This window comes from Cucurbita moschata, unplaced genomic scaffold (assembly GCF_002738365.1).
Source record: "Cucurbita moschata cultivar Rifu unplaced genomic scaffold, Cmos_1.0 Cmo_Scf00008, whole genome shotgun sequence".
NCBI lineage: Eukaryota > Viridiplantae > Streptophyta > Magnoliopsida > Cucurbitales > Cucurbitaceae > Cucurbita > Cucurbita moschata.
In genome coordinates, this window is record NW_019268524.1 from 3,227,238 (window position 1) to 3,252,935 (window position 25,698).

General features: G+C 35.8%; 5 protein-coding genes across 6 annotated transcripts; 3 read left to right on the forward strand and 2 right to left on the reverse strand.

Moving 5' to 3' along the window:
• The first annotated feature begins 3,171 nt into the window (after positions 1–3,171).
• Positions 3,172–6,813, forward strand: LOC111446499 (uncharacterized WD repeat-containing protein C2A9.03-like). Its single transcript, XM_023085333.1, has 10 exons — positions 3,172–3,418; positions 3,683–3,824; positions 3,902–4,069; positions 4,294–4,380; positions 4,553–4,687; positions 5,482–5,592; positions 5,686–5,777; positions 5,849–5,954; positions 6,032–6,118; positions 6,207–6,813. The coding sequence occupies exons 2-10, from the start codon at positions 3,687–3,689 to the stop codon at positions 6,618–6,620; spliced, it is 1,338 nt and encodes a 445-aa protein (XP_022941101.1). The 5' UTR covers positions 3,172–3,418; positions 3,683–3,686; the 3' UTR covers positions 6,621–6,813.
• On the forward strand, positions 3,770–19,799 carry LOC111446501. Of its 2 annotated transcripts, none has more exons than XM_023085335.1 (2): positions 3,770–3,774; positions 18,635–19,799. In XM_023085335.1, exon 2 carries the CDS (start codon positions 18,660–18,662, stop codon positions 19,632–19,634), a length of 975 nt encoding a protein of 324 aa, XP_022941103.1. In that variant the 5' UTR covers positions 3,770–3,774; positions 18,635–18,659; the 3' UTR covers positions 19,635–19,799. The 2 variants fall into 2 exon arrangements, with proteins under 2 accessions (XP_022941103.1, XP_022941104.1); XM_023085336.1 differs by having other exon boundaries at positions 18,708–19,799.
• LOC111446503 (ethylene-responsive transcription factor RAP2-13-like) lies at positions 9,275–11,114 on the forward strand. The gene has a single exon (XM_023085337.1). It carries the CDS (start codon positions 9,964–9,966, stop codon positions 10,873–10,875), a length of 912 nt encoding a protein of 303 aa, XP_022941105.1. The 5' UTR covers positions 9,275–9,963; the 3' UTR covers positions 10,876–11,114.
• LOC111446500 (endoplasmic reticulum-Golgi intermediate compartment protein 3-like) lies at positions 11,397–16,743 on the reverse strand. Its single transcript, XM_023085334.1, has 13 exons — positions 16,459–16,743; positions 15,927–16,000; positions 15,635–15,718; positions 15,449–15,529; positions 15,166–15,240; positions 14,794–14,886; positions 13,517–13,699; positions 13,369–13,436; positions 13,208–13,259; positions 12,618–12,671; positions 12,436–12,528; positions 12,232–12,298; positions 11,397–11,904 (listed from the first exon to the last, which is right to left on the reverse strand). The coding sequence occupies exons 1-13, from the start codon at positions 16,598–16,600 to the stop codon at positions 11,813–11,815; spliced, it is 1,158 nt and encodes a 385-aa protein (XP_022941102.1). The 5' UTR covers positions 16,601–16,743; the 3' UTR covers positions 11,397–11,812.
• A 467-nt stretch (positions 19,800–20,266) lies between the features above and the next one.
• On the reverse strand, positions 20,267–23,720 carry LOC111446415 (serine hydroxymethyltransferase 7-like). Its single transcript, XM_023085232.1, has 4 exons — positions 22,370–23,720; positions 21,727–22,132; positions 20,813–20,914; positions 20,267–20,713 (listed from the first exon to the last, which is right to left on the reverse strand). Exons 1-4 carry the CDS (start codon positions 23,372–23,374, stop codon positions 20,487–20,489), a joined length of 1,740 nt encoding a protein of 579 aa, XP_022941000.1. The 5' UTR covers positions 23,375–23,720; the 3' UTR covers positions 20,267–20,486.
• Between the last annotated feature and the right edge of the window lie 1,978 nt (positions 23,721–25,698).

A 25,698-nucleotide genomic window follows, 5' to 3' on the forward strand; every position in this document is an offset into this window, starting at 1 on the left:
TTGGAGATTCCAACAGGATGCATGCCTTAGTTATATGAGTAATTAAATGGAGATGATGAGATTCTTTGGTCAATTTTTATTTATGTCATGCTTCATCCTATCCCTTATTTTCAATTTTTACCGCCTTTATAAATTTTTACCATTCTATTTGTTTTTTCAAAATTTACCTCACTTAACCTTAAAATTTCTTAAAAAACATTATAATTTTTATTTTAAAACATTGTTAATAATGGTATTTGAACATAAATTTAATAAACTATAAACACAGGTATAATTTGAACTATTCTAAGTTGACTATTCTAAGTTTCGTCTTTTGTTGTCACCTGAACTGAATTGCTTGAATCTAGACGATGGTAATTTTACTTTGACCAAAACAACTACCATTGTGGCTAACGTTATAATTAATAGTCACCCTATTTTAAACATGTCCTTTGAATCTCGTACAATAATGCCCAAGGATTCATAATGTCAGTTCTGTCAAATGGTTAGTTGTTAGATCTCACGTTATTTATAAGAGTGTAGAAATCTCTCCCTAATATACGCGTTTTAAAACCGGTTAAAAAACAACAAATTTATCCGGGTTGGATTGGATTTAAACGCATTGAGAAAGCCAAATAATGGGCCCTAATCTAATTTAGCCCAAAAGGTTAGAACAGAAGTTATGGGCCTATATGGGCCATAGGCCCATAACTAATGGGCTTTAGAAAATAATAAACTATAATTTTCTCGAACCGACAATTAATAGTTAGGTGCTGCTAAACTATATTGTTCACCTAACATTATAAATATATATATATAACATTCTATACAATATTATATAATTCAACGTTTTAATAGTCTTTTAAGTCCCTACCAAGATATTCAAAATATAAGCAACGACCCGTTTAAAATTTAATTATTTAATTTTAAGTGTCTCTTTCTCGGGAGTGAATTTGGATTAGATTCGCAGTCATTATTATTTCTCGAGTAGATCAGATCCTATCAATATTAATTTTGCAATTTATTAATTAAGATATATGAATTTATTTTTTTTTTTATTATATCCTAAAACATTCTTAAAATAATTTTTTTAATAATTTGATTTTGTTAATGAAGGGTATATAAAAAGGACAAAAAAGGAATAAATGAAGTGGAAAATGAGAGAATGATGACATAAATACTTTAGGAAATAGAATTGGAATATTCGAAATAAAATGTAAAAGGTTTTATCATATAGTTATGTTTTATTATAAAGAATATTAAATTATATTCCTAAAGTTATTTCCATATATGATACCTACCTTTTTCTTTATTCTTATTTTGTATTTTTTTGTGTGAACTTTTACTTTATTTTCTTTATTTTATTCTCCCTCACCAACATATTTTCTTCTGCCCATTATAAAGTAAAAAAAAGTAATTTTTTTTAATTTATAAATAATTAAATTAATTTTACTTTATATATAGTAATTTAAATTAAATTTTTGGGACTTATTTTATTTTAATATTTATACTCCTAGGTAGTTGGTCTCTCTATATAACATACAGATATATAAATACTATATATCATGAAAATTTTAGTTAGAGACATGACGATATTGGAAAATGACACAAAAAGAACATAACGATACAAGATTAACATTATACTTGTATATAATATAATAATTAAAATAAATATAGTTTAAAATTAGAGCGAGCAAAATGGGATTTAAACTATTTTTTAAAAATATCTTTCAATATTATGTAAATATATCACATTTGAAAAATTAAATTATATTAATTAAACTGCACGTGGATTGGTTGAATACATAATTCCAGTCAAATAAATAAATAAAACAAGATTCCTCCCAACGACTAAATACTGAAAATATATATATATTGTGTATATAATGTATATTTTATTTTATTTTTGTTACATATGTGAATGCACTTAAAAAATAATGTAAGCGCGTGTACATATTATGGAATAAAATAAGTCCATGTCAATTATTATTCATGTTTTAAAAAAAACATAAAAGAATAAATAGTATTTATCAAGGTGAGTAATTAAAGACAAAATTTGAGTCAACAACAAAACCAAGGATTTGACCAAATCCCAAATCCTGTCGATAGAAATATTATATAATATAATTTTAAAGAAAATAAAAAGGGTTAAAATATATTAATAAAATACAATAACAGTCGATTATTACTCATTTTAACTGAGATGTTTTAGTTGATACGATTGTTTATATCGATATATAATTTTGTCCACATCGATATGGTTTAATTGGCACGATTGTATTTAATATACAAGATATGATCGGGTAGTGAAGTGGAAGTAGCAAGCTTAGCCACGTGGATTGATGACAAGATGCCATGTAAGCAAGCTATTAAACGCGGAAACCTTTTTAGTATTATTGGAATAATATAATCTTTTTATCCTCCACTATCTTGGTTACTTTATAAATTATATTTTAATCTTAATAAATCTCGAATATTTTTTTAAAAAAGATTATAATTAAAAATACTAAATTTCGTTTGTTCACACTCGTTCACACTACATTTTTTAATTTTGTAGATATTTTAAGGTTGGGAAATGTGACATGTTTTTTAGTGGACCTGGATAATGTCGTCCAATTAATAATAATAAAATAATAAAACTTACTGACACGTGTCTCTCTCAGTTCGATTTAGCGGTTGGCCGTTAGAGTTGCCGGTCAAATTCCCTCCATTTTCACCACCAATCATGCTTCTCATAAATACTTCGTAATTTCTTCTTTATTTCATATATATTTTTTAAAAACATTAATTTAATTTATTTTTTTTTAATATATATATATATATATATATAATAAATAGCAAAACAAATAAATATATAGATAATACTCCATTTTAATATTTATGATTTGAATTCTATTTTGATTATAAGCGTAATGAAAATTCCACGGTCAATTTTAACAAAAAGCCAAATATATTTAAAAATAATTCAAAAGGCAAATTTACGAACAGGCCCCTTAACTTTCCTTTCCTAAACACCATTCTGTTCACCTAATATTTGACGCGTCATCATTTTTGGCATGGGCTTATTAGTTATTTCACTTTGACCCGACCCGACCCGGAATCCGATTTGTTACGCCTCTGCTTTTATTCACTATATATATATATATATATATATATACAGCCTTCAGTCTCGGCGTTCCCTCGCTCTTTTCAACCAAAGTTCTCTAGACGTTTCTCTGTTTCTTCTTCTTCCTTTGTTTTCCTCTGTTTCTCCGATTAATTTCTTCTCAACTTCGAAATTCTTTCTTGTCTCTGATTCTTCTTCTTCTTACTACCACGACGCATTTTCTGTCGGATTTTTCTTCCCCGGAAGTTCTTGAGTGATCTCCTCTCAATTTCGTTTTCGCCGCCGCTATTTACACTTCCTGGAATTCTCTACCCGGTTTCTCAACATTCCTAGGTATTGTTTCTCTCTTTTCCTCTGTTTTAATGTACTGTTTGTTCGAGTCTGCTCTTCGCTTCTGCGATGAATGTCGCTTTCGATCATTGGTGAAAGGTTCGTCGAAAGCATTTTTCAGTTGTAATGTGTCTGAGATAGTTGCTTTAAACATATATTTGTTATCAGTTTTTGGAAACTTATTTCTAGCTATTCGCTCCCGGCGTCGGCTCAGTGGCAATTCAGATTCTGTTAGTTCGCTGACGGAAGTGGACTCTCGTTTTGCAGATCGATGGAAAATTTCGGAAATGATTTCCTCGATTACCTCGTCGATGACTACTACGACGTGGCTGATTTTGATAACGGCGAAACGCAGAGTAGTAGCGACGTGGAATCTCTGGACTCTGATTTCCAGGACGATTTTGAGATGGTATAGTATCCTTGCCTTTTTATATTAGGTTTTGTTAAGTGGGAACAATGACTGAAAATGACGTGCGACTTTAACAGAGCAAATCAAGAACTGATACGTCTGCGTTGGAAGCTAGAAATGGTAAAGATATACAGGGCATACCTTGGGAGAGGCTTCATTTTACAAGGGAAAAGTGTCGCGAGACACGTTTGAAACAGTACAGAAACTACGAGAGCCTCTCACGCCCTCGCCAAGACCTCGAAAAGGTCAGTCGCTCGGTCTTCTCATGGGAGCCGTCAATTCAATTTTGTTTAGCTAGTTGCGTTTGATTCAAGTAAATAGAATTTCAGATTCTCTTGGAATCCCTAATTTACTTTCCTGCTTTTCAAATAAATATAAATTATGGAGTTACTGTTCCTCACTTCTTCGCATGATTGAAGAATAAACTTTGGAGATAACTCGCGAATATTGTGCTTTTCTTGCTTAACAGGAATGCTTGCAAGTAGAGATGGGGAATTCTTTCTATGACTTTCAGTTCAATACGAGGCTTGTCAAATCAACAATTGTGCATTTCCAGGTTGAGATTCTTGTTCATAGCATTTGTTTTTGTTCTTGTTATCATACTTGTTCGTGTTCATGGCCATTTTAATATTTGGAACTGCGCTGTTCCTGGATCTTCTTTGAATTTGTTTTAAACATCCTAGTGCAGTCAGTGATATCTCGTTGGTACCATTTGTTAATCTGTGCAGCTCAGAAATCTGTTATGGGCAACTTCAAAGCATGATGTATATCTAATGCAGAACTATTCAGTATTGCACTGGTCTTCATTGCTTCGAAGGAGCAAAGAGGTACTAAATGTATCCAAACCAGTTGTTCCCACCTTGGTATGTGGTCTAACTGATCTATAAATGCAATTTATGCTCTAAAACCTCATAATCGTAATTAATTATTTTATTTACAATTTTATATTATCTATGGTATGAAAATTTAAGGTTAATGTAATCGTGAACAGTATGTGGTCGATATACAAGAGGATCGTGTTCAAGTAATAATTTAAAGAATTTATGGTATATGGATAAAGTTGGGTGCTTTATCCTAGTTACACTATTGATACGACCTACTTTGTAATCCTTACAAATTATTTGTTCCAAATCGTTAGTGTGGAGACATGCAAGTGAGAGTATTTTATATAATGAATTTGTATAAGACTAGACCAATAAGTATTTAATATCTCTTTATAAATCTGTTAATTGAAAAGATTAATATTTTACATGGTGATCATATGCGACTCGATCTTAATCTTGAGTGAGTTATGAATTCCTGCTTGCTAGAGCTTGTCTTTTAATTTCATGGGTGAGAAGGACTCTTTTAGCCAATTCAATATGCCTATCATTTTGGGACTTAAGATTTAACCAAATAGGGAGTTGGGAACACAATATCATGAGATGTAATTCAATTCTATCCATTGATAGAAAGTAACTGAGTTGTTCTCAAGTACTGATTTTGGAACTTGAACAACGAGGATCCACTTTCTCATTGGAAGCATTAGGAACCATTCCAAATGAACTCTTAAGAACTAAAGTTCTTGTTGCAATAACAATGGATGGAAATGAACTCGTCATTCATATAGCGGAAACATTGGGAACCGTTTTGATTATAGTTTCAACTGTGTATGCAGAAACTCCCTGGACTGAGGTCTCAGTCACTTTCCAGAGTTCAGATAAGCACCATGGCTGTGAAAGAGAATCTAATTGTTGCTGGTGGTTTCCAAGGGGAACTTATTTGCAAGGTGTGCAAGTCAAGCACACTTGATAACTTCCATTACATTTTCCTTGTGTGGTTCTAAACACCTCGTTTTTGTCTTTCTTGTGCCTTCGTTCAGTACCTAAATCATCCCCAGGTTGCATTCTGCACAAAAATTACAGCAAGTGAGAATGCCATCACCAATGCAGTTGATATCTATCAAGATTCAGTGTAAGCATCATTACTATATTTGCGGTAGCATACAAAAAGAAGACGAATAACCAACCATTGTTTTAATGCAGTGGTAAAATAAGGATCATGACAGCAAACAATGATGCTAAAGTCAGGATTTTCGATGCCGAGAATTTCGCTTCCCTCGGCTGCTTCTCGTTCGACTGGTCTGTAAATGTGAGTGCCACCCAGTCAGGTTTTCATTGTTACAGTTTCATAATTCAACAATGTGGCCTTACACCATTCTCTTACAGAACACATCCGTCAGTCCAGATGGGAAGCTGCTTGCTGTTCTTGGGGACAATCCAGATTGCTTGATCACCGACGCAAACTCGGGCCGAGTGAGTACTTTCTTTCTTTTGCAGTGGATGTACTTCAATGTAGGAAAAAATAGTCGAATGCTAAATGGTAGGTTGGTTTTGAGCACAGACAATTGGGAGCCTCAGAGGGCACCTAGACTATTCTTTCACCTCGGCATGGCATCCAAATGGGCATATTCTGGCAACAGGAAACCAAGATACAAGCTGTAGGCTGTGGGATGTGAGGAAAATGTCAGAGTCCATGGCCGTTGTAAAGGGTAGGATGGGAGCTATAAGAGCTGTGAAATTCAGCTCAGATGGAAGATTCATGGCCATGGCTGAACCAGCAGACTTCGTGCATATCTTCGATACCGAATCAAGTTGGGTTGAAGGACAAGAAATTGATATGTTTGGAGAGATAGCGGGCATATCATTCAGCCCAGACAGTGAATCTCTTTTCGTTGGTGTGTCTGATAGAACTTACGGTAGCTTATTAGAGTTCAACAGAAGACGTCACAACAGGTATTTGGACTCCATGATTTGATATGCTAAACTCAAAATGCACCAGTAAATAATTCTTTACTGTGGATTAAGGGTGAAAAAAAAAGAAAGAGTATAAGGTTAAAAACTTGCAACTTTTTTTTTATCTCCAAAATTGCACATCTGATTATTGGGCTCAGATTTTTTCTTAGTGTGGGCTTAGGATCCAAGCCTCAATGCTTAGGAATATATATATATATATATATAAGTTTGATTTAGTAATATAAAAAAGTGATGGGGGCAAATAAGTCTTAAAAATGGTTTTGATTATGTGTTTTTAATTAGTGATAGGAGATTAATTAGTATATATATTAAGTCAATGGGATAGAGATATATATATAGAAAAATAAAAAATAAAAAATTGATGAGTTGGGTCTTGGAACTCTACGCACATGCTTACTTCGTACCTTCAAACTAACACAAATACAGCTCATTTTCTTTCTCTCTAATCACATTTCTAATTAACAATTATTCATGAGGTTTATATAATAATAATAATAATATCTTATTTAAGTAGATGTTAATTGTGAATATATATATATATTTGATCATGTTTTAACGGATTAAATTATGCTCAATTTTTTTTTATAAAAATTCTTGATATATATATATGATCATGTTCGCTCAGTTTTTTTTTTTAAATTATTGATATATATATATATATATATATTTATTTGATCCTGTTTTAACCGGTTAAATTATACTTATTTTTTTTTATAAATAATTTTAAGTATTTATTGTAATTATCCAAAATTATAGTTGCTTTTCTGAACCCAAAACTTATACAAAACGAGCATTTATAAAAAAAATATACAAAAATTAAAATGGAATGAAGTATAAAATAAAATTAAATTAAAGAAAAATAGAAGAATTAAAATATAATGTATTTTAAAGAATAAAATAAAAATAGAAATAGATGATGGAGGAGAAAGAAAGCGGCTTCATGAATTCTGATACGGGAGAGTGTCGGGCACGTGACTGAATTTTCCAATTCATGCCCCGCCCAACACGCTCCAACATCCATTCCGGATTCCCTCTCTCTCAGCCCCAATTTGGTCAATTCACTGCTTCCCTCCCCTTCCTAATTTTCCCACGCGATTCTCAGCGCGTGCTCTCAAACCATCTCACATTGAGCTCCAACGAGTTGGAAATGCGCGTGGGGAAGTTCACAAGAGTAGAACCCACGGCCTCGTCTCCAGAATCAGGCGCCGCAGTCCAAGACCTTGTCCCACGCGCACCTTACTTCTCCATAAACGCGGCTTCTTCCTCCTCGCTTCAAATTTCAATTCTTCCCTCTCTAACCTCACTTTAACTTGACTTCAACTTGAATTTAACTACGGTTTTCTCACGCAATTAACCATGGTTGAGTTTCCTACCCCAAAAGTCCTTCCCTGTCGTGTCGCTTGTTGGGGATTTTTTATTGTTATTTATTTATTTAAATAATGTAATTTCAATTAATAAAAAATAAATATAAGATAATTGCAAAAGTAATAATAGGGTTATTAAATCTAGTCAGACTAAATTGTATCCCATGTATACAAGTAATTAATTGAATCGTGTCTTATGATAGTGATTTAAGGTAAATCGTGTACAGTAAATATGAACTTGAAGTGACATAGTTATAGAAGTAGAATCTACGAGAGTAATGTTATGAAACTCGTGTACATGAGTTCCAACCTAACTCGTGCAACACGCACATGAGTTCGTGGGACCCAACAAAATCCCACTAGCTTATCTACCTCCTCACGTTCAAAACTCCATTCCTTCGTCAAACAACTCTTTTCTATTACTTCTCTCACAAAATTTGTTGTCATCACTACTGAAACACTACCAGTTGCACTGGCATTCCTATGTTTGTATCTTCGTACTTTTTATTGCTCCAAGTAATTTCTATCGAGTTATCTTCTAATAAACGTATGAGGTAAGTTATGAATTTGTCAACTATACACCATGGTGCCCTTGTAGAGCCGTTTGACCCATTCACCAACTCATTTTTTATTCTAATAATTTCATTTAATGCCCATAATACATGCACGTTCTCTTCTTTAAACATTATACGAATAATTAAACTTTATAATAAAATTCATTAATAATGTTCTTTAGTCAACCCATGAGAAGATTACCAATAATTATCATCCACCCATATGATCATATTGTTATTTTCGGAACATAAATACTATAATTAGAACACAAAATAAAAAATATATACATGAATATAATCAAAATCAGTGGCTGATTGTGGGTCTCGAACCAGGTGGAAAAGTAAAATGAAGCATCAAAATTCAAAATTTTGGACTTAACCCATTGGCCCACTTGCTATAAATTTCAGTATCCAATGAGCTGACACACAAAAGCTCACAAAACCGTGTGGGGCCTCTCCCAGGTGTGCGTAATGCAATCGGGGTCATGCCGACGATGTACACGTCCAAGCCCACCGCTAGTAGATATTGTCTTTTTTGTTCTCCTCTCAAAGCTTTAAAACGCGCTTGCTATGGAAAGGTTTTCATGTTGTTATAAAGGGTGTTTTGTTCTCCTCTCCAACCAATATGAGATTCTCGCAACAATGAAGAGGCATAAAGATTTACGAGTTCAGAGCTCTCAAACTAGATTTAATAATACGAGAGTTGTAACAAAATTTGAAGCAAGAAATGTCAGAAGGGGATGAATTATTTGGCTGCAAAGCAAAAGAAAGAGTAAAGTAATTAGTGAGTAAGTATGAACACGAGGGTTTTCTGGTCAACGAAACTTGGATGAACGTGATTATGAAGCTAAGCTATGGCGGATAATTGAGATTATTTTTAAAACGCTCGTGAACTTTTGGAGGCTTATAAAAAGGGTATACGCCATTGTAGGCTGAGAAACAGAAACACACATAGAATTAAGCTTATAAGGAAGAAAAAAAAATCAGTTTAAAGTTTGAAGTTCGTCGTTGTTGTTCTTGCTTCCCCCTTCTGCAACTCCCCGCTTCTCTGAATCCCTTTCTGTTAATTATCTGTGCTTTTCAGGTTCTGATTTTTGGGTTTGTTTGTTTGTTCGTGATGAACAATAATCAAGCTTAGGATTGTGGAGAAGAACAGGTATTTTCAGAATCAAGATTCAGGATTTCTGTTTTTTATTTCAATTTAATGTGTTTTTGTGTTTAATCGAGAGATCAATCTGTTCTTGGAGGGTGAATTTTAGTCCCTCGAGGTTGGTTTTTCTTGTTAATTTTGTGTTTTGATATGAAGGGGTTCTTTATTTTGTTCAAATCCCTTTGATAATTCTTTGTTCGTGGCCTGTTTTCTTTCTATTTTAACAAGAATCAGGTTCCTCTGTAAACAAATCCTATCTTTTTTGTTCTTGAATTAATGGCAGCCGCCATGGATTTCTATAGTGAAGGATCTCAAACAGACCACTTTGGTGGTGAATTAATGGAAGCAATTGTACCTTTTATCAAAGTTGCTTCCTCCTCCTCCTCCTCTGTTTCTTCTTCTTCTTCTTCTTCTTCCTTCAATTTCTCTCACTCTGTTCCTCAACAGTGCTCTAATGGCTGCTCCACTTCGATGAACTCAGAATTTTCAAATGGGTTCTCGACCCAAACCCTTATTGGGAACGAACAGCCATCTCAAATCTTCCATTTCCAAACCCCATTACCTTTTGCTTATGGGAAACCAAGCGAACAGCTGAATCAACAAACGACGCCCATGTTCCTCTGCCCCAAGGCGATCCCGATGAAGCAAGTGGGTTCATCTTCAAAACCCACGAAGCTTTACAGAGGGGTAAGGCAACGGCATTGGGGGAAATGGGTGGCGGAGATCCGGCTGCCACGGAACCGAACTCGGCTCTGGCTTGGCACCTTCGACACTGCTCAAGAAGCTGCGTTGGCGTATGACAAGGCAGCCTTCAAGCTACGAGGGGACTCTGCCAGGCTCAATTTCCCCCACCTCAAGCACCAAGGCTCCTGTGTTGAAGGCGAGTTCGGTGCGTATAGGCCTTTACATTCCTCTGTTGATGCAAAGCTCCAAGCAATTTGTGACAACTTGGCTGCGCCGCCGCCCAAAGGCAGCTCAAAGAAGTCAAGGTCCCAATCATCCTCCTCCACGGTGGTGGAAGCGGCGGCTGTGAAGGTCGAGAGCGATGGGTCTGCAGGGTCTTCCCCATTATCAGATCTTACATTCCCTGACTTCACAGAGCTGCCATGGGAACACAATCAAGCTTGGGAGAATTCAATGCTTGAGAAATATCCTTCTGAGATAGATTGGGCTTCGATCTTGCCTTGATAATTTGATCGGAATCTTCGACGGCACCTGCAACAGAGTTTTTTAAAGGTTGCAGGGCGAGACTCATGGCTCAAATTCTTTTGTCACATATTATGTCAATGTCTACCATGGTCAGCTGGTTTTTTTTCTTGCAAGACCATGGTATGATTTAATTTGGTGTTCTTATTTCTTTTGTCAGTCGTAGTAGTTGTAATCATTTTTTCATTGGTATATTATTATTATTGTCTAGTATTTATTGTTAAACAAATGACTTGTTCAGACTTTCTAATATCGATATTAACATTGAAACTTGAAAGAATTATGTAGACAAAAACAACCAATAAAACTTGAATAGTATATTGCGGAAGATTGGAAGGGGGTCCTATATTAACTATACTGTTTATCAGTAAGGAATACATCTCCATTGTTATGAGATCTTTTGAGAAAGTCCAAAGTAACCCGTGAAAGTTTATGTTCAAAGTAAACAATATTATAATATTGTAGAGATTCGTGGTTCCTAACACAGTTAGACAAACAGACAATTCCATCTATAAACTGAAAAATTTAATACAAATCGATCCCATTTCTTAAAGGGTTTAGACGGATGACTTATTCTACTGAAATGTTTCATTTGGCCTAAAAAGAAAGCTCGGACAATAAACCTGTTTACTTCCAAGTTCATACAAGGTATCGGGGAATAAATTAATGACCCCTCTAACCTATTTACTTTTCGGAGAATATTCATACTATTTGAGAACTAAGAAATTGAGTATCTGAAAAAACTAGAAGAATAAGAAGAGGTTTTAAGATGTAATATGAGCAGAGATGATAACTAAGCTACTGATCGAAGAGAGTCATCGGGAAAGTTGAGATCAAAAGCAGCAAAGTATACCCACGACAGCAAGACTCATCCTGCATGTTTATCTCTCGGATCGATTATCTTCAATTGAACCGATGATCACATAAATTTGCCAAGTTCCATCTTCTTCTTGATTGCCTTTTGACCATGATATATAATGGAGTCTAATATCCCCGAAACAGTAAAAACTCCTGAAGGAAGTCATTATAAAGTGAGACAATGTATCATAACAAAACCACAATGTATCAGGAAAGTTGATTGGTTTGTTCTTGACTTGTTTGAGTGAAAGTGAATCAGAAAACTAAAAAGTTTACAGGGCAAAGGGCATGATAAAACTTGACATGGATCGCATCAATAAAGGAAGTATTTACAACTGCGAGCAGATTTTATGATTTTTCAAAAAGAGTAGAGGAACTATTCAAGTGATCATGAAAAGTTGAATTGATTGAAAAAGGAAAAATTATCAAAGTTTTGTGTACTGTCAACTGATTGAGGTTCAAATAACTCAAGTAAATTACCTCCAACTATAGCGCAAACATTTGTTAAGAAGTGAAAGAATGAGACATGCTCCTCTGTGAATGTCACCTACAATATGAAATATAATTGGTTAGCTAAGACACCCGAAAAATTCCAAGATGTAGACAAGGCAAAACCCATAAAGGAGCTTGAAGCAAAGCTCAAGGTCTTTGCAACATACTTCAACATAAAAACGTTGATCCCACCTTTATAGGAGACAGGTCATAGAAGAAAAAAACTCCATGAAGATCCTGGAAGCTTTCACCGTCTATGCCCCTCAAGTGTTGGGTTACAGAGAACTGCACTTCCAATATAGGATCTTAAATAGCAAGCTCAACAAATAACCATCCGAATGATATAAACTAGAAACATTCAAGCTCAACTCAACCTGATTTGACTTTATAGCCTTTCCCTTCACGTCCTTGTAAACGGTAGGCACAACCTGCAAAGAAATTGTAGAAATACATCTCGCTAGTAAAAAAAAAAAACTCAACCAATTGACATATGAAATGCAGAATAGTAGAAAAGAAATTGCAACGCTAGAGAGGTAAAGAATTATAAAGTAGATGCACAACATTCGAAGTATAACTCTAGAGAGGTAAAGAATTAAGGAGACAGGAAATACATGTATACGTGTATATAGAAAATATTTCCCACATTGATCCATCCTAAGAACAGTAAATCTTGATGGAAAAGTTAAAAAAGGAAATTGGCAGATGAGTAACTTAAGTTCTCTCTCTCTCTCTCTCTCTCTCTCTCTCTCACATTCACACTAGTGTGTCTTGGATTTAGACAAAAATACATTCAACGTATAAGTTATAAATTAAATAATGAAAGCCAGGATCACAATCAGAATACAAGAAATAGAAACAATCAGATATATCATATAACTACAGCAAAAATATTTAGTCATCGTGAAAATGTTAATTCCAGAGAACGAGAAGAATGATCGAAAAAAATGACTGAACTTAGAAAAACCTTGATAAAATATTGGAACATTCCACTGAGCGTTCCTTGACTCCATTGCGCACTTGAAGCAGAAGTAGAAGAAAAATAAAGGGAGAAAATGAGAGGAAAATACTACAATTAGTTCAAGCTAAAAGGATGATTGAACTTCAAACAAACAGAAAGGAACCTACCCATCAAGAGGATTTACAACACCTGGAAAATCATCTCCAAAATTTAATCTGTTAATCCTGTGGGTTATCTGAAGAATATATAAATAAATGAGATAAGTTACCTGCAGAGAAATGTAGCAAATTTCTCATTCTAAAACCAGTTCCTTACATTAAAAGTATCCCACTGAAATGATGCTAATGGATTATGTATCTGGAAGTACGGTAGTTGAAAGCTTTTTCCGGGTGCAAAGTGAAAATTTCCTGCCACCTTATTAACTTCCAAGAACCCATATATATTGCATCCTTCACCTTCTTCATTTTTCACCCTTTTGAAGAAACCTTCTCGTTTGCACTAAAAATATAAAGCCAACATACGAGAGATTCCATTCAACCGAGAAAGTATAATCCAATCTTGCTATGCAAAAGTTTTGAAGACAATATATGGTATATACAACAATGTCCAAGTAAATTAGGATGATAAGCATTCACCATTAAGGGAATAAAGCGTTGAAGCAAAACAAAAAAGAGAGTAATAGAAATCAACTGAATGCTAAATTTCCCTAAAGTGAAAACAGAACACAGAAAGAGAAGGGCTTCATGAAGTTCTTTGGCAAACGAACATCAATTGCCAATTTGAGTTATCTGATGAAAATTGACAATTTGAAAGGAGTTATGACCAATTTAACTCAGGGCTATCACTATGCTAAGTGTGCAACCATATCCAACAATGCCAATTTCAATCCTCTCCAACAATTAGTTACTTAATGAGAAGCAATTGTTATAAGATGGCATCTAAATGAGAAGCAAATTGTCAGAACAATCACAAAACTGAAGATACATTCGCAAAGTCAACCTCAGTCCAGAAAACTATCTAGTTTATTCGAATAGATTTCAGTGGAGAGAAAAATATTTAAATGACAATTTGTTGAGAATATGAAGCCCAAAACAATCAAGGCCCATTTGTCAATTAGTAACCTAGCAATTTAATTGAGCTGGCTGCGGCTGCGTTTTTTTCGTATACAGAAGAAGAGGCCGTGGGTGTTGACTGTTGTGTGTTGTTTGACAAGAAGAAAAACCGTGACCTTGAGGTAATTTTTTTTTGGATGTTCTTGCAGCATTGGCTTATTCTCAATCGATGTAACTTGATTGACACCACCACTTTGGGTGAACCAATATAAATCTGGTGTCAATCTCTCTTCCTTTTAACCCTGATTTATTGTCGTTCTTAGTGCCTAGAGGCGCAGTTTGATTCATCAATTCTTTTAAGCTGTGGGTTTCCAAATTGTTTATTCACCAGATATTTGGAACAGAACTTAATTTGGGTTTAGATGAAATATATGTTGTCTGAATTTGGTTGAAAATTTAGATTGAATATATTTTTATGACCACGCAGTTTGCATCTCAAAGAAATGTAGTAAAATTTTTTTATGCAGGAAGTAAACCAACCTGGTCAATTAGATCTGGATGAGACAAAGCCCAACCTTTACTACGATAAGCTTCACGCACGTCTTGACAAGAATTACAACAATCGTCATCTAACTGAAAAACAGAACAAAAGGAAAGAAAAAAAAATCAATTAGCGATTGATTGAATTATACAGTTTCAAATTTTTACCAATTAAATCAACATATTAAACAAACTTCAAAATTTGAATCGGCAGGTTAGTTCGATCAAGAACATGTAATCTACTGAATGTACCCATCAATACCTATGAAGTACGGTAATACTGAATTTTTCTCAAATTACTCGTAAAGAACTTGAAAAGGTAATTAAACTTTGCTCCAACATAAAAATCCAAAAAATGAAGTACAAACTTACTGCCCCATAGCAGGAACCACAGTATGTCTCATTGTGCTCGAGTCTGCCACCATGTCTCTGTAAAGGCTTCTCAATCTGCATGAAGTAGAATCAGAATCGATAACAATGGAGAAAAGAAGCAACTCATAATACAGTGACCCTAAATTTAGCGGTGCGAGGTACCAAAATCAACAATCACCAAAAATCATTCTCGTTTGCAACACCATCTGGTGTTGACTCTATATATTGTTGATAGAAAATGAAGGGGAACAAAAATCCAGCCTTCAAAAGAATATGTAATTACCTTAGATGATCCAATCCCATCTGGTCTTGAATCTATCACATTGCCATGGTAATCTATTCTTTTCTTTACTATATCATGTTTCTGCATAATTAAAAGACATTAGAAAGAGATACAGTATTTAGCTGTTAAAATTAACCAAAAGATTCCAATTGCCAAGCATATAAGTGAATTTTAGGGATGCCATACCACATCAAGGTGTTGCTCTCCACTTATGTCCATAGCATCAAGACTGAGAACAGAACATGGAAGTGCAGGAAATGTAACATCAAACTGCACAATTGAATATGAATATTACGTCGATGCACATTCAAGTGCAAGTCCAGGAGCATATTTCCAAATAAAGAACAGTAAAAGAAAAAACATAATATGTGTTCAAATGCAACTAATCTAAATCATTAAAAGAAAATGAACCCTTGTAAGCAGAGTAGAAAACCAACAAACAAATAAAAGACATGTTTCCACTTTGCAGGTAAATTACATTGATTCGTAAGTGCTCTCCTCTTGAAGTATCTACTATAAGCTTTGTCTCTGTTACAGTATGTACATACATACCTGAAATTAGAACAGCAAACTCACAACATGTTATCATAAAGGAAACAAAACACAAACAAACAGCCCCTCTTTCATGCAGCACGAACCAGAGCTGTGCATGAAACAAGAACAGAACAACCTAAGAAAAAGGAAAAAGAAACAAAACAATGGGAAAACGGCAAGGAATACAATCAATATTCAATTGCAACGAAGTAATTAAACACATACTTACCCTAAACAACTAGAAACGACACTTTTTTGTTTACTAATCTACTCACTCATTTTGTTCATAAGATACCAAAAAAAAGCATGATAGTGACAAAACAACCCCCAAGAACCCTACCAAAAAGTCGCTACACATTATCTCATTCCTGAGCAAATTGAGCTAAGTAAGTTCCAAAACGTGTATGCAGAAAAACCTCCAACAACAAACATAGCAAGCACAGAATCGACGAGAAAATATAAATGGCGAAACGTACGAAGCTCGGAGAAGAAGAGCAAGAGCATTATAATGGAAGATATAATAGTGATGAATCCTCCGGACAGTGTACGGCTATAAAAATCTTCGCTGATCTTCGGATAAGCGTCCAGTTTACGAATCTTGTTCATCAAGCTTTCCATCCCGAAAGCGAGAGAGAGCGAGAGAAATCTCGATTCACGATGAAGAAATGAATGATCTGAACAGTTTTGATTGCTCAATTTGGAAAGCAATCAATTGAAAAAACTTATTAGAGTTTCAAATCTTTAAACGAAGGAAGAATGTTGATTTTCCGGGGAACAGAAACCTGACTCAGTTGGAACGAAACCATTTTTTTTTTCTTTCTTTTTTTTCGTTACGTGGAAAATATTCATCCAAAAATAGATAGCAGTTTATTTTCTGTATTTTGCATTTAACCCCCTATATTTCTCTGGTTTCTGATTTCCACCTCTGAATATCGTCCTAATTACATATCCGAGCACAAAACAAACTATCCGAATAAATGAAATTGGTTAATAAAAATTATCATAATGTAACTAAAAAATCAAGTTAATTATGATTAATTTGTGACAATTAATGTCTCTTTAGGGGTAGGATTTGGAAAACGCTCACTTAGATTCCACGCTACCGAAAACCTTTTCTTAGGGGCGGCCTACCATGCACTTGCTGCGAGCGGGTAAATCTTACCCTTGATTTGGTACGAAATCAAGGCATGTATGACCACACAGTGAAATTCTCGTTGTCGGGTATGAATTTGCCATGATACGATGATACAATGAGAGAACTCCGTAAATACTAGGATATTACCTAGATCTAAGCATTGAGCTATGGGTCGAACCTCGTTGAGCACAAGTGTACATAATACGTCGATCCGTCTCTCAATCAGTAGTTTACGTGGAGATGTGACCAGATTCATGCATCAATGTTCCTATCGCTATCTATTTCCTCATCTTGTTGTACATAAACTTTTCATTAAAGAGAGTAAAAACATAGATAACGATCATATTCGAGTAACTGTATCTAATATTGATATCACATCTGAAGAGGTCGATATCAAGTCAATGAAAAAAAGAGACAAATAATTGGCCGAAGTCCAAAGACAAAGACTCTAAGCTCATGACTCACGAGGGCCCGATTTCTCAAACACAATACTCATAATTGCATTCTCACTTTAAATTAATTTAATTTAAATAATTATGTGATTTTCAACTCATAACTATTTTCCACTTTATTCAAATCAACTCAATCATAGTTCGAGATATTTTCTTTACTATTATATCTAAATTTTAATTCGATTCTTTACGATTTAATATTTTTTATTATATATTATTTGTTAATGCGATGATATGTTCACGAGGTTAGAGCATATTAGGCACAACAGCACGCTAATTTGAATTTCTAGTTTGTAAGTCATCCCAGCTTCTCGACCCGTTGCACTAATGAAAAGGCTTATGCAAATTTGTGACTACTTTAATCGAAGTTGAGCTGCTCGGTTAGTTCACGAGCATTCTCCATAGAAGAACACTTCAAACGTCCTTACCTAATACATACGTCGAGCTAATAATCATTTGTTATATTCTTAATTTGGAAGATTTTTGTAGAGACATGAATTATTAGTTGGAAAGAAGGTGGGGATTGTTATATCCAAAGACAAAGGATAAAAAGTAGTGGGAATATCTTGTTGTCCGTTCCAAATATTTGTGGGACAATTGGTTCGTTGTTTAAAAATTGTCACCGTCTCGTGATCTTGACACCCTCACGACAAGTCCCACATTTAGATTTGTGGCTTTGTCGATTTACCAACCGAACACAGCTCGTGCGAAATCCAAGCTTATTCGACCACACACACCATTCATGGATGCATGTTCAATTGTGTGCGACACAACATCCAATGGATGTGTTCGAGCAAGTCAAGATAGTCGATGCATCCCAAAACATAGGACGACATATAAGAATACATCATTCCACGACTGTAGATTAGTCTCTCATAATTTGACCGACAATCTAACATCATTGAATGTTCTATACATCTTGTGTTTATTGAACGATAGTTTCATTGAATAATTTGTCGTGAGAGCGAAAGGGGGAGGGCGCTTTTATGGCATGGGCTGGTGGAGTTAGACTATGATTGGATAATGAAATAAAGGTAGTGGGCTTTAATGCATTGTTAGGAAAAGTAGAGGTGAAGAAACACAGCCCCACATGCCTGTTCTTCCACCAATCTTCGCCCTTATTCCATTTGTAAGGCAGCCAAAAAGGGGAGTTTCAAAATTTAACGCAGTTCTTCTGATTCTCTGTAAGAATTGTGTTTTAAAAACCTCAAATCCCAAAACCCAGGTGCCGGAAAACGGATTCATTATGAAATTGGGTAGAGAAGCTAAAGGGATTTCATCCACGGATTTGTTGGTTTGTTTTCCTTCTCGATCGCGTTTGGCTTTAATGCCAAATCCGCTTTGTAGTCCAGTGAGGGGTTCTGATTCCAGTAAGCTGCGTCGTAGCCGCCGGAGTTACCATCACCGACGGAGGAAATCGGCGGAGAGTCCGGTGGTATGGGCGAAAGCGAAGACGGTGGGGTCGGAGATGTCGGAGCCGTCGTCGCCGAAAGTGACATGTGCAGGGCAGGTTAAGATGAGGCGGAAGAACAGGGAGAGGTGGCAGTCGGTGATGGAGGAGATAGAGAGGATTCACAATCGGAGGAAATTACGGCGGCGGAGGAGGGTTAATTGGGTGGAATCTTTAGGGTTTAAGAAAGATATAATGCAATTGTTAACGTGTTTACGCAGTCTCCGGTTTGATTTTAGGTGTTTCAGAGCTTTCTCAGAAGCAGATTTCACGACTGAAGAAGATGAAGACGAAGAAGAAGAAGAAGAATCTGAAAGCTCCAGAGCTGCATTTTCTAAATGGTTTATGGTTTTACAGGAGAATAGGATGATGAATGGGTGTACTGTTGATGATGATGCTCCGGTTGCGCCGCCCAAGAACGCGCTCTTGCTAATGCGTTGCAGGTCTGCTCCGGCGAAGAGCTGGGTGGAAGAGACGGTGAAGAAGAAGAAGAAGAAGAGCTTGAAATGGTTAATGGAGGAAGAGAACAGGGAGAGATTGGGTATGGAGAAGGGGACTGAAATCAGCGGAACGTCGCCGTATTGGCTTCCAAGGAGTCGAAGTTGGAAAGTGTGAAGAAAACTGGATTTTTGTTTAATTTGTTTGAGAGTATTATTGGTGGGTTTTTGGTTGTGTTGTTCATACAGTTGTTGTTATATTATTGTAATAATGTAATTATGTAAGGGTTTTTATTTGTATTTTTCCTGTTTTTGTTTATAAAAAGGGAATGTGTTGATCATATCTCAAGTCTAATCAGCTCAAGAAGAAGTGAGGTTGAAGGCATTGGTTCTAATCATTTTGATGGTTGGTACTTCAGATGTCCCATGTTAATAATATATATGCAACCCAGGATAGGGATTCCTTACTGGCACATCGTCTGGTGTCTGGCTCTGATACCCTTTGTAACGCCATGATCCACCCGCCAGCAGATATTGTCCTCTTTGGAGTTTCTCTTTCGAGCATCCCTTCAAGACTTTAAAATGTGTCTACTAGAGAAGGTTTCCAAGGGTGTTTTGTTCCTCCTCCACCAATGTGGGACATCATCTTCATATTTAAAGGCAAAACCCCCACTATAATGTTCCAAAAGTAGATTTTGCTTGCATCAGAAGCTTCCCCCGTTTTTCTCTCTTTTTATTCCGAAGTATCAATATTAAGTATATAAACAGTGATTTCAAATCCCGGAGATCAAACATACTCGGGCAAAACAGTGGCACCAAACCAAAACCATGTGTAAATGGGAGATATTTTAGGTAAAAACCTCCCTGTTGTAATCTGGGATTCACAGTTACAAGTATATGAATGATTCATTCATGTCTATCTTCAACCTTTTTTTCTATAATTTACAGGCAAACAAGTGGGGGGGCATGAATTTGTTCGTGTTTGAGGTTACCAAGTGAAGCTGTGGTGTAAAAGCAGAGGCCCATACATTCATATATCGAATCCTGGCATTGCGAATGAAGCAGCAAACGCCTCAACTCGGTTTCGAAGCTCCATAATATCTTTGTTGTTTTGTAAATTCTTCATCATATCTTTATGTAGTTTTCCGTGTTCCCTATGAAGGACCATTTTTGTGATCTGAACTGCTTTAAGAAGGATCTCAGCTATCGTCTCGAAATCAGCCTCTAGACAACCTCTGGTTGTCATTGCAGGAGTGCCTGAACAAGTAAGTAAGTTTCTATCAGTTTCTCTCAAGTCATCATAATCATGGGGGACAACAAAAAGGCTGAGTGAGTACTCTATATACAAGTACGCACCTATTCTCACTCCTCCAGGAGAAATGGCTCCATTGTCACCATAGATGGCACACTTGTTGACTGTAATATGACATAGCTCACAGATCTTCTCATAGTTCTTGGCTGCAAAATAAAATAAACAACAAAAGTATAAGAATTAGCAGCCACCCCTCAATTTAAAAGCTTTAAAGTCGATAAAAGCTATGACAAATTCAATCATATATAATACTTTTAACACTTCCTCATTTGCCGACTTGAAAATCCATAGAAGGTTCAAGTAGAAATTAATATTAATTAGAGAGGAAATCACATTCTTTGAACCCAACTATGGCGATGAGCGGTGTGAGATCCCACATCGATTGGAGAGAGGAACGAGTGTTAGCAAGGAGCAAGGAACGAAGAGGGGTGGATTGTGAGATCTCACATCAATTGGAGAGAGGAATGAAACATTTGTATAAGGGTGTAGAAACCTCTCACTCACTAACATGACGTTTTAAAAACCTCAAGGGAAAGCTTGAAAAGAAAGGCGGATTTGAGCTTTTACAAATAATATGAATTATAAATGAAGAGGAAAGAAAGTTAGAAATTTCTTTCGGAAAGAAAAACTCAAGTGGACATCCCCAATAATTGAAAAGCAATGAACCTACAACTATAGCATGGCGTGAGAAGCCAGGTTACAAGAGGGGAACAGCTATGCTATTATCCCTTCCGTCTTATCTTTTAGGGACAAGGCAATCAAATCAAACCCAGAGATAACCCACAAAAGCTAACTCAATAATCCAGCATAAACGATTAATAACGACTCAGAAAGCACAAAAATAATCACCAATAGCAATATTTGCTCAAGGGTCTTATCATATCAGAGAACCATTTAAAATCTAGTGTGCAATTAAACAATGTATATCCAGAAGGAGGCAAATATCTGAGTGCAGTACCTGTTAGTCCCAAAGGAATAAGATCCCACAGCACCAAATGATTGTCTGTACCATCAGTTACCAATCTACATTTTCTTCTCAATAAAGCTGATGCTAAAGCCTGCGCATTTTTCTTCACCTGTCGAATATATACTCTGTACTCGAGAGAAGTCACTTGCTTTAACGCTATGGCCAGTGCAGCAATATGATTATTATGGGGACCCCCTTGTAACGATGGGAAAACGGAAAAGTTTATCCTGTCCTCAAAGTCATAAGTACCCGTTTCTTCTCCATGATTTAGAAGCACGCCTTGCTTCCTCGATTTTAGACCCCTCCTGAAAAAGATAATACCTCCTCTGGGCCCTCTGAGACTTTTGTGTGTTGTTGAAGTTACTATATCACAATATTGAAACGGACTAACACATTCCTGCAGCAGAGACAGAGTCATAAGGACATAAATGAGTAGCAAAAATGGCAGGAAGGTTCAAATCGCTATCCTAAGGGCTAAACTAATCCCACCCCAATCAGACTTTAACATAACAAATTAAAATTAATGCTGGCACGTACAATAAGAAAAGGCATTATCTTACAGAAATCTTAAAATCTGACACGATGAATTCAATCACAATTCTCAAGAAACATGTTATAAGAAGAATCCACACACCTTGGCTGCCACAAGACCGCTTATATGGGACATGTCGGACATCAGAATTGCTCCGCATTTGTCTGCGATCTGCCTACATCTACCATAGTCCCATTCGCGTGGATACGAGCTTCCTCCACAGATTACTATTTTCGGACGATAATCTAGCGCCTTCTCTTCAAGCTTATCATAATCAACGTACCCAGTTAGGGGATTCACTTTATAAGGTAGACTTTGAAAGAATATAGAAGCCGCTGAAATCTTTTTCCCACCCGGAGTATAATACCCATGACTAAGATGGCCTCCCGATGCTGAATCCAAACCCATAATTCGATCCTTTGGGAGCAAAAGACCGGTGTACACAGCGAAGTTTGCTGATGTACAAGAGTAAGGCTGCACATTCACTCCCCATTTCTCAGGATCAAGATCAAAAGCGGCCAACGCTCTCTCACAACAAAGCAATTCAATCTCATCTATGTGCTGATTACCCGTATAGTATCTAGCGCCAGGCATTCCCTCAGAGTACTTATTCGTCAAATGGCTACCTAGGGCTTCCATGACAGCCCTGCACACAAAATTCTCCGAAGCAACCAGTTCAATACCCCTATATTGTCTCTGCTTCTCCTTCGCCATAATATCATGAATTTCCGGGTCGGCAATTCGAAGCGACTGATTCCCCCATGCCCTAACCGACGCTCGTCTCACCTCAAGGCTTGATTCATCCATAATCGCTAACCGTTTCGCAGAATCCTGGTTGAGAAACGATTGACTGTCTCTCTGCCTCTTCACACGCAAGGGTTGCCCTAGAAGGCTGAACTGCTCATCATCGCTATGATCATCCGGGTCCCCTTTCACAAAATTGAATTTCTCGTCCTTTTGCTCACGGAGTTCCAACAAATACGACGAATTCGAAGCCGTCGAACACAAATAGCTCGAGTTATCCCCAATCGAACTTCTAGATATCGAAGATGTGGCATGAGAACTAAATCGTAAAGAAAGATCCGACTGGGCATGACGAAAATCCATAATCCCGAAAATCAGCAGCAGAGGAAGACGATGAACAAAACGAATTCAACGAACACCTAAGGATAGGAGTAGAAACAGCAGAAACAACGACAACAACGCCTGAAAAAACTACAGTGACAGTATCGGAAGAACGACCGGCGAGTAGTGGTTGTAGACGAAGAAGAAGCTTCCATCTAAGGAGCGGAAATCCGGATTCAGATAGAAATGGAGATGAAAAACGAAAACGAAACAGATTTATAATAAAATAACGAAATGCAGTTTAATCGGAAAAGAGCATTCCAGTGAAGAGAAGACAACGATGAATCTGGATGCAAAGATGGGAGGGGGAAGAGGAAGAGGAAAGGGTAAGGAGGTTACCGGGTGACCGGAATAGCCGGTAGCGTGAAGAATCCTAGTTGGTAAAGGTGTAGGTAAGCGAATGACGCGTGTCACTCCAAAACTTACGTCTAACATTTTTATCTAGACGGAATAACGTCTAGTTTCAGAAATGTAAAAATTGTGAGAGTGGGGCCCACTGCCAGCTTGTTGACCTACGTGGCTCGGTTAGTGCCGTCGTTTGCCGCCAAGTAAAATTAGCTACCTGATTTCGACTTTTTTTTTTTTTTAATTAATTTTAATAGCTTTAACTTTATTATTAAATTAAAATAAATATCACAAATCATTTTTAGAAATAACTGTACATGAATATTTTAAATTTTTTATAAGAAAAATTAAAAAATTTGAAGAATATCTACACATGGTTAATATTTATTTTTTTTAATAATTTATTAATATTGATAAATATAGTATTCTAATCATTAATTTAGATTCAATAATATATATTTTTTTTTAATTTCAATCAACAATTCTATAAAATTTAAAATTCTATATTTTTAACTATAATTTCATTATTTTCTTCAAATAAATATAAAAATAAATTAAAAAAAATCAGCAACATGGTGGGTGATTGGGTCAATGAATTGCGGCTAAAAGAAATATCCTCGTGCTTTCTTAATCCAATATTCAAAATTATTTTAATTTTCGAGTTATTAAAATAAATTGAATTTCATTTTAAATATTGTTTTTTTTTAAATTAACCGCTTGAAATCATTTATAGGATAATTTTGATATTTAAATATTTTAACGTACATAATAACTCCGTTTAATAATATATATTGAATTGACTATTTTACGTCAGATATATTACATGGTGTATATTTTATGATTAGAACAAGTATTTTTTTAATATATAAATATAGCGTTATATCTCTTTATCTACTTGCATAGGTTTTCTTGTCGTCACGACCTATTAAGAAAGACTTATTATAGTAATCAGCGAGTGACCGTCATCGAAGAAGCGTCAGAAAGTAATAAAAGGCAGAGAGAAAATTTGAAGAGAGAGAGAAAGGTATAATATTGCAGTGAGTCGGGTAAGAAAAAAGAGACCCATAAATTCGAATTTGGGTCAGTTTGGTGTTGAATCTGAAACCCGTTAACCCAATGAGTGTGCAATCCAAACTCACCCACGAGCCAAGTCCATCACAACCGAAATCTAGAATTACCCATGTGTGACCCAAAATCCTCAGCTAAAACCCGCATCCAGAACATGCCTTGACCCGTGTGTCCGTTCACGTATCTGATCCCACCTAGAATTACAATCTGCATGCATGCTCTTGACCGACCCACTTACTTGATTTGTTTGCACGACACAATGTAGAGTAAAGCTCGTGGTCTCCTACTAAGTTAATGATGCGATGACAGCCTACAAGTAGGTCTCTTACGGAGCGTAATGCTAAGAAAATATACCTTTAATGTAAAAATAAAATAATAAAATAATTAATTTGACCTATTTTTGTAATAATTCATTTGACATAATTTCCATACTTTTAATGCCGGCTTATTTTCCTATCTAGAAATATAATAAGACCTATCTCTAGTCAATATTCAAAAAAAGTTACCAATATAAACAAATTGAACACGTAATCCAATAAGAATAATTTATTAATTAAAAAAAGCAATTTCCATGTGGTTTTAAACAACCAATCCAAAAATTGAAAATTAAAAAATTATTGAAATTAATAATTTTCAACGACCTAACCGAGAGTGAATAACATGTTTTGTAACAATTTATGTCCAGGATTCGGCACGGATGACTCAGACATTTTCTTACGTCAAATACAGATCCACCATTAGCAGATATTGTCCTCTTTGGGCTTTCCCTTTCGGGCTTCCCCTCAAGGCTTTAAAACGTGTCTACTAGGGGAAGGTTCCCACACCCTTATAAATGGTGGTTTGTTATCCTCCCCAACCAATGTGGGACATTACAATCCACCCCCTTCAGAGCC

Bases quoted from the DNA above. Each gene is read 5' to 3' on its own strand.
- LOC111446501 (XM_023085335.1), top strand. From the start codon at position 18,660: ATGCCTGTTCTTCCACCAATCTTCGCCCTTATTCCATTTGTAAGGCAG.
- LOC111446500 (XM_023085334.1), bottom strand. From the start codon at position 16,600: ATGGAAAGCTTGATGAACAAGATTCGTAAACTGGACGCTTATCCGAAG. The intron at 14,887-15,165 runs GTAAGTTTGTAC...TCTGTTTTTCAG, and splicing joins GTGGTTCCTGCTATGGGGCA to TTAGATGACGATTGTTGTAA. The intron at 12,672-13,207 runs GTTTTTCTAAGT...ATTTCTTTGCAG, and splicing joins TGTTCCAATATTTTATCAAG to GTTGTGCCTACCGTTTACAA.
- LOC111446499 (XM_023085333.1), top strand. From the start codon at position 3,687: ATGGAAAATTTCGGAAATGATTTCCTCGATTACCTCGTCGATGACTAC. The intron at 4,070-4,293 runs GTCAGTCGCTCG...CTTGCTTAACAG, and splicing joins CTCGCCAAGACCTCGAAAAG to GAATGCTTGCAAGTAGAGAT. The intron at 4,381-4,552 runs GTTGAGATTCTT...TAATCTGTGCAG, and splicing joins CAACAATTGTGCATTTCCAG to CTCAGAAATCTGTTATGGGC.
- LOC111446503 (XM_023085337.1), top strand. From the start codon at position 9,964: ATGGCAGCCGCCATGGATTTCTATAGTGAAGGATCTCAAACAGACCAC.
- LOC111446415 (XM_023085232.1), bottom strand. From the start codon at position 23,374: ATGGATTTTCGTCATGCCCAGTCGGATCTTTCTTTACGATTTAGTTCT. The intron at 20,915-21,726 runs GTACTGCACTCA...TTTATTTTGCAG, and splicing joins TATTCCTTTGGGACTAACAG to CCAAGAACTATGAGAAGATC. The intron at 20,714-20,812 runs GTGCGTACTTGT...TTACTTGTTCAG, and splicing joins TCCTGGAGGAGTGAGAATAG to GCACTCCTGCAATGACAACC.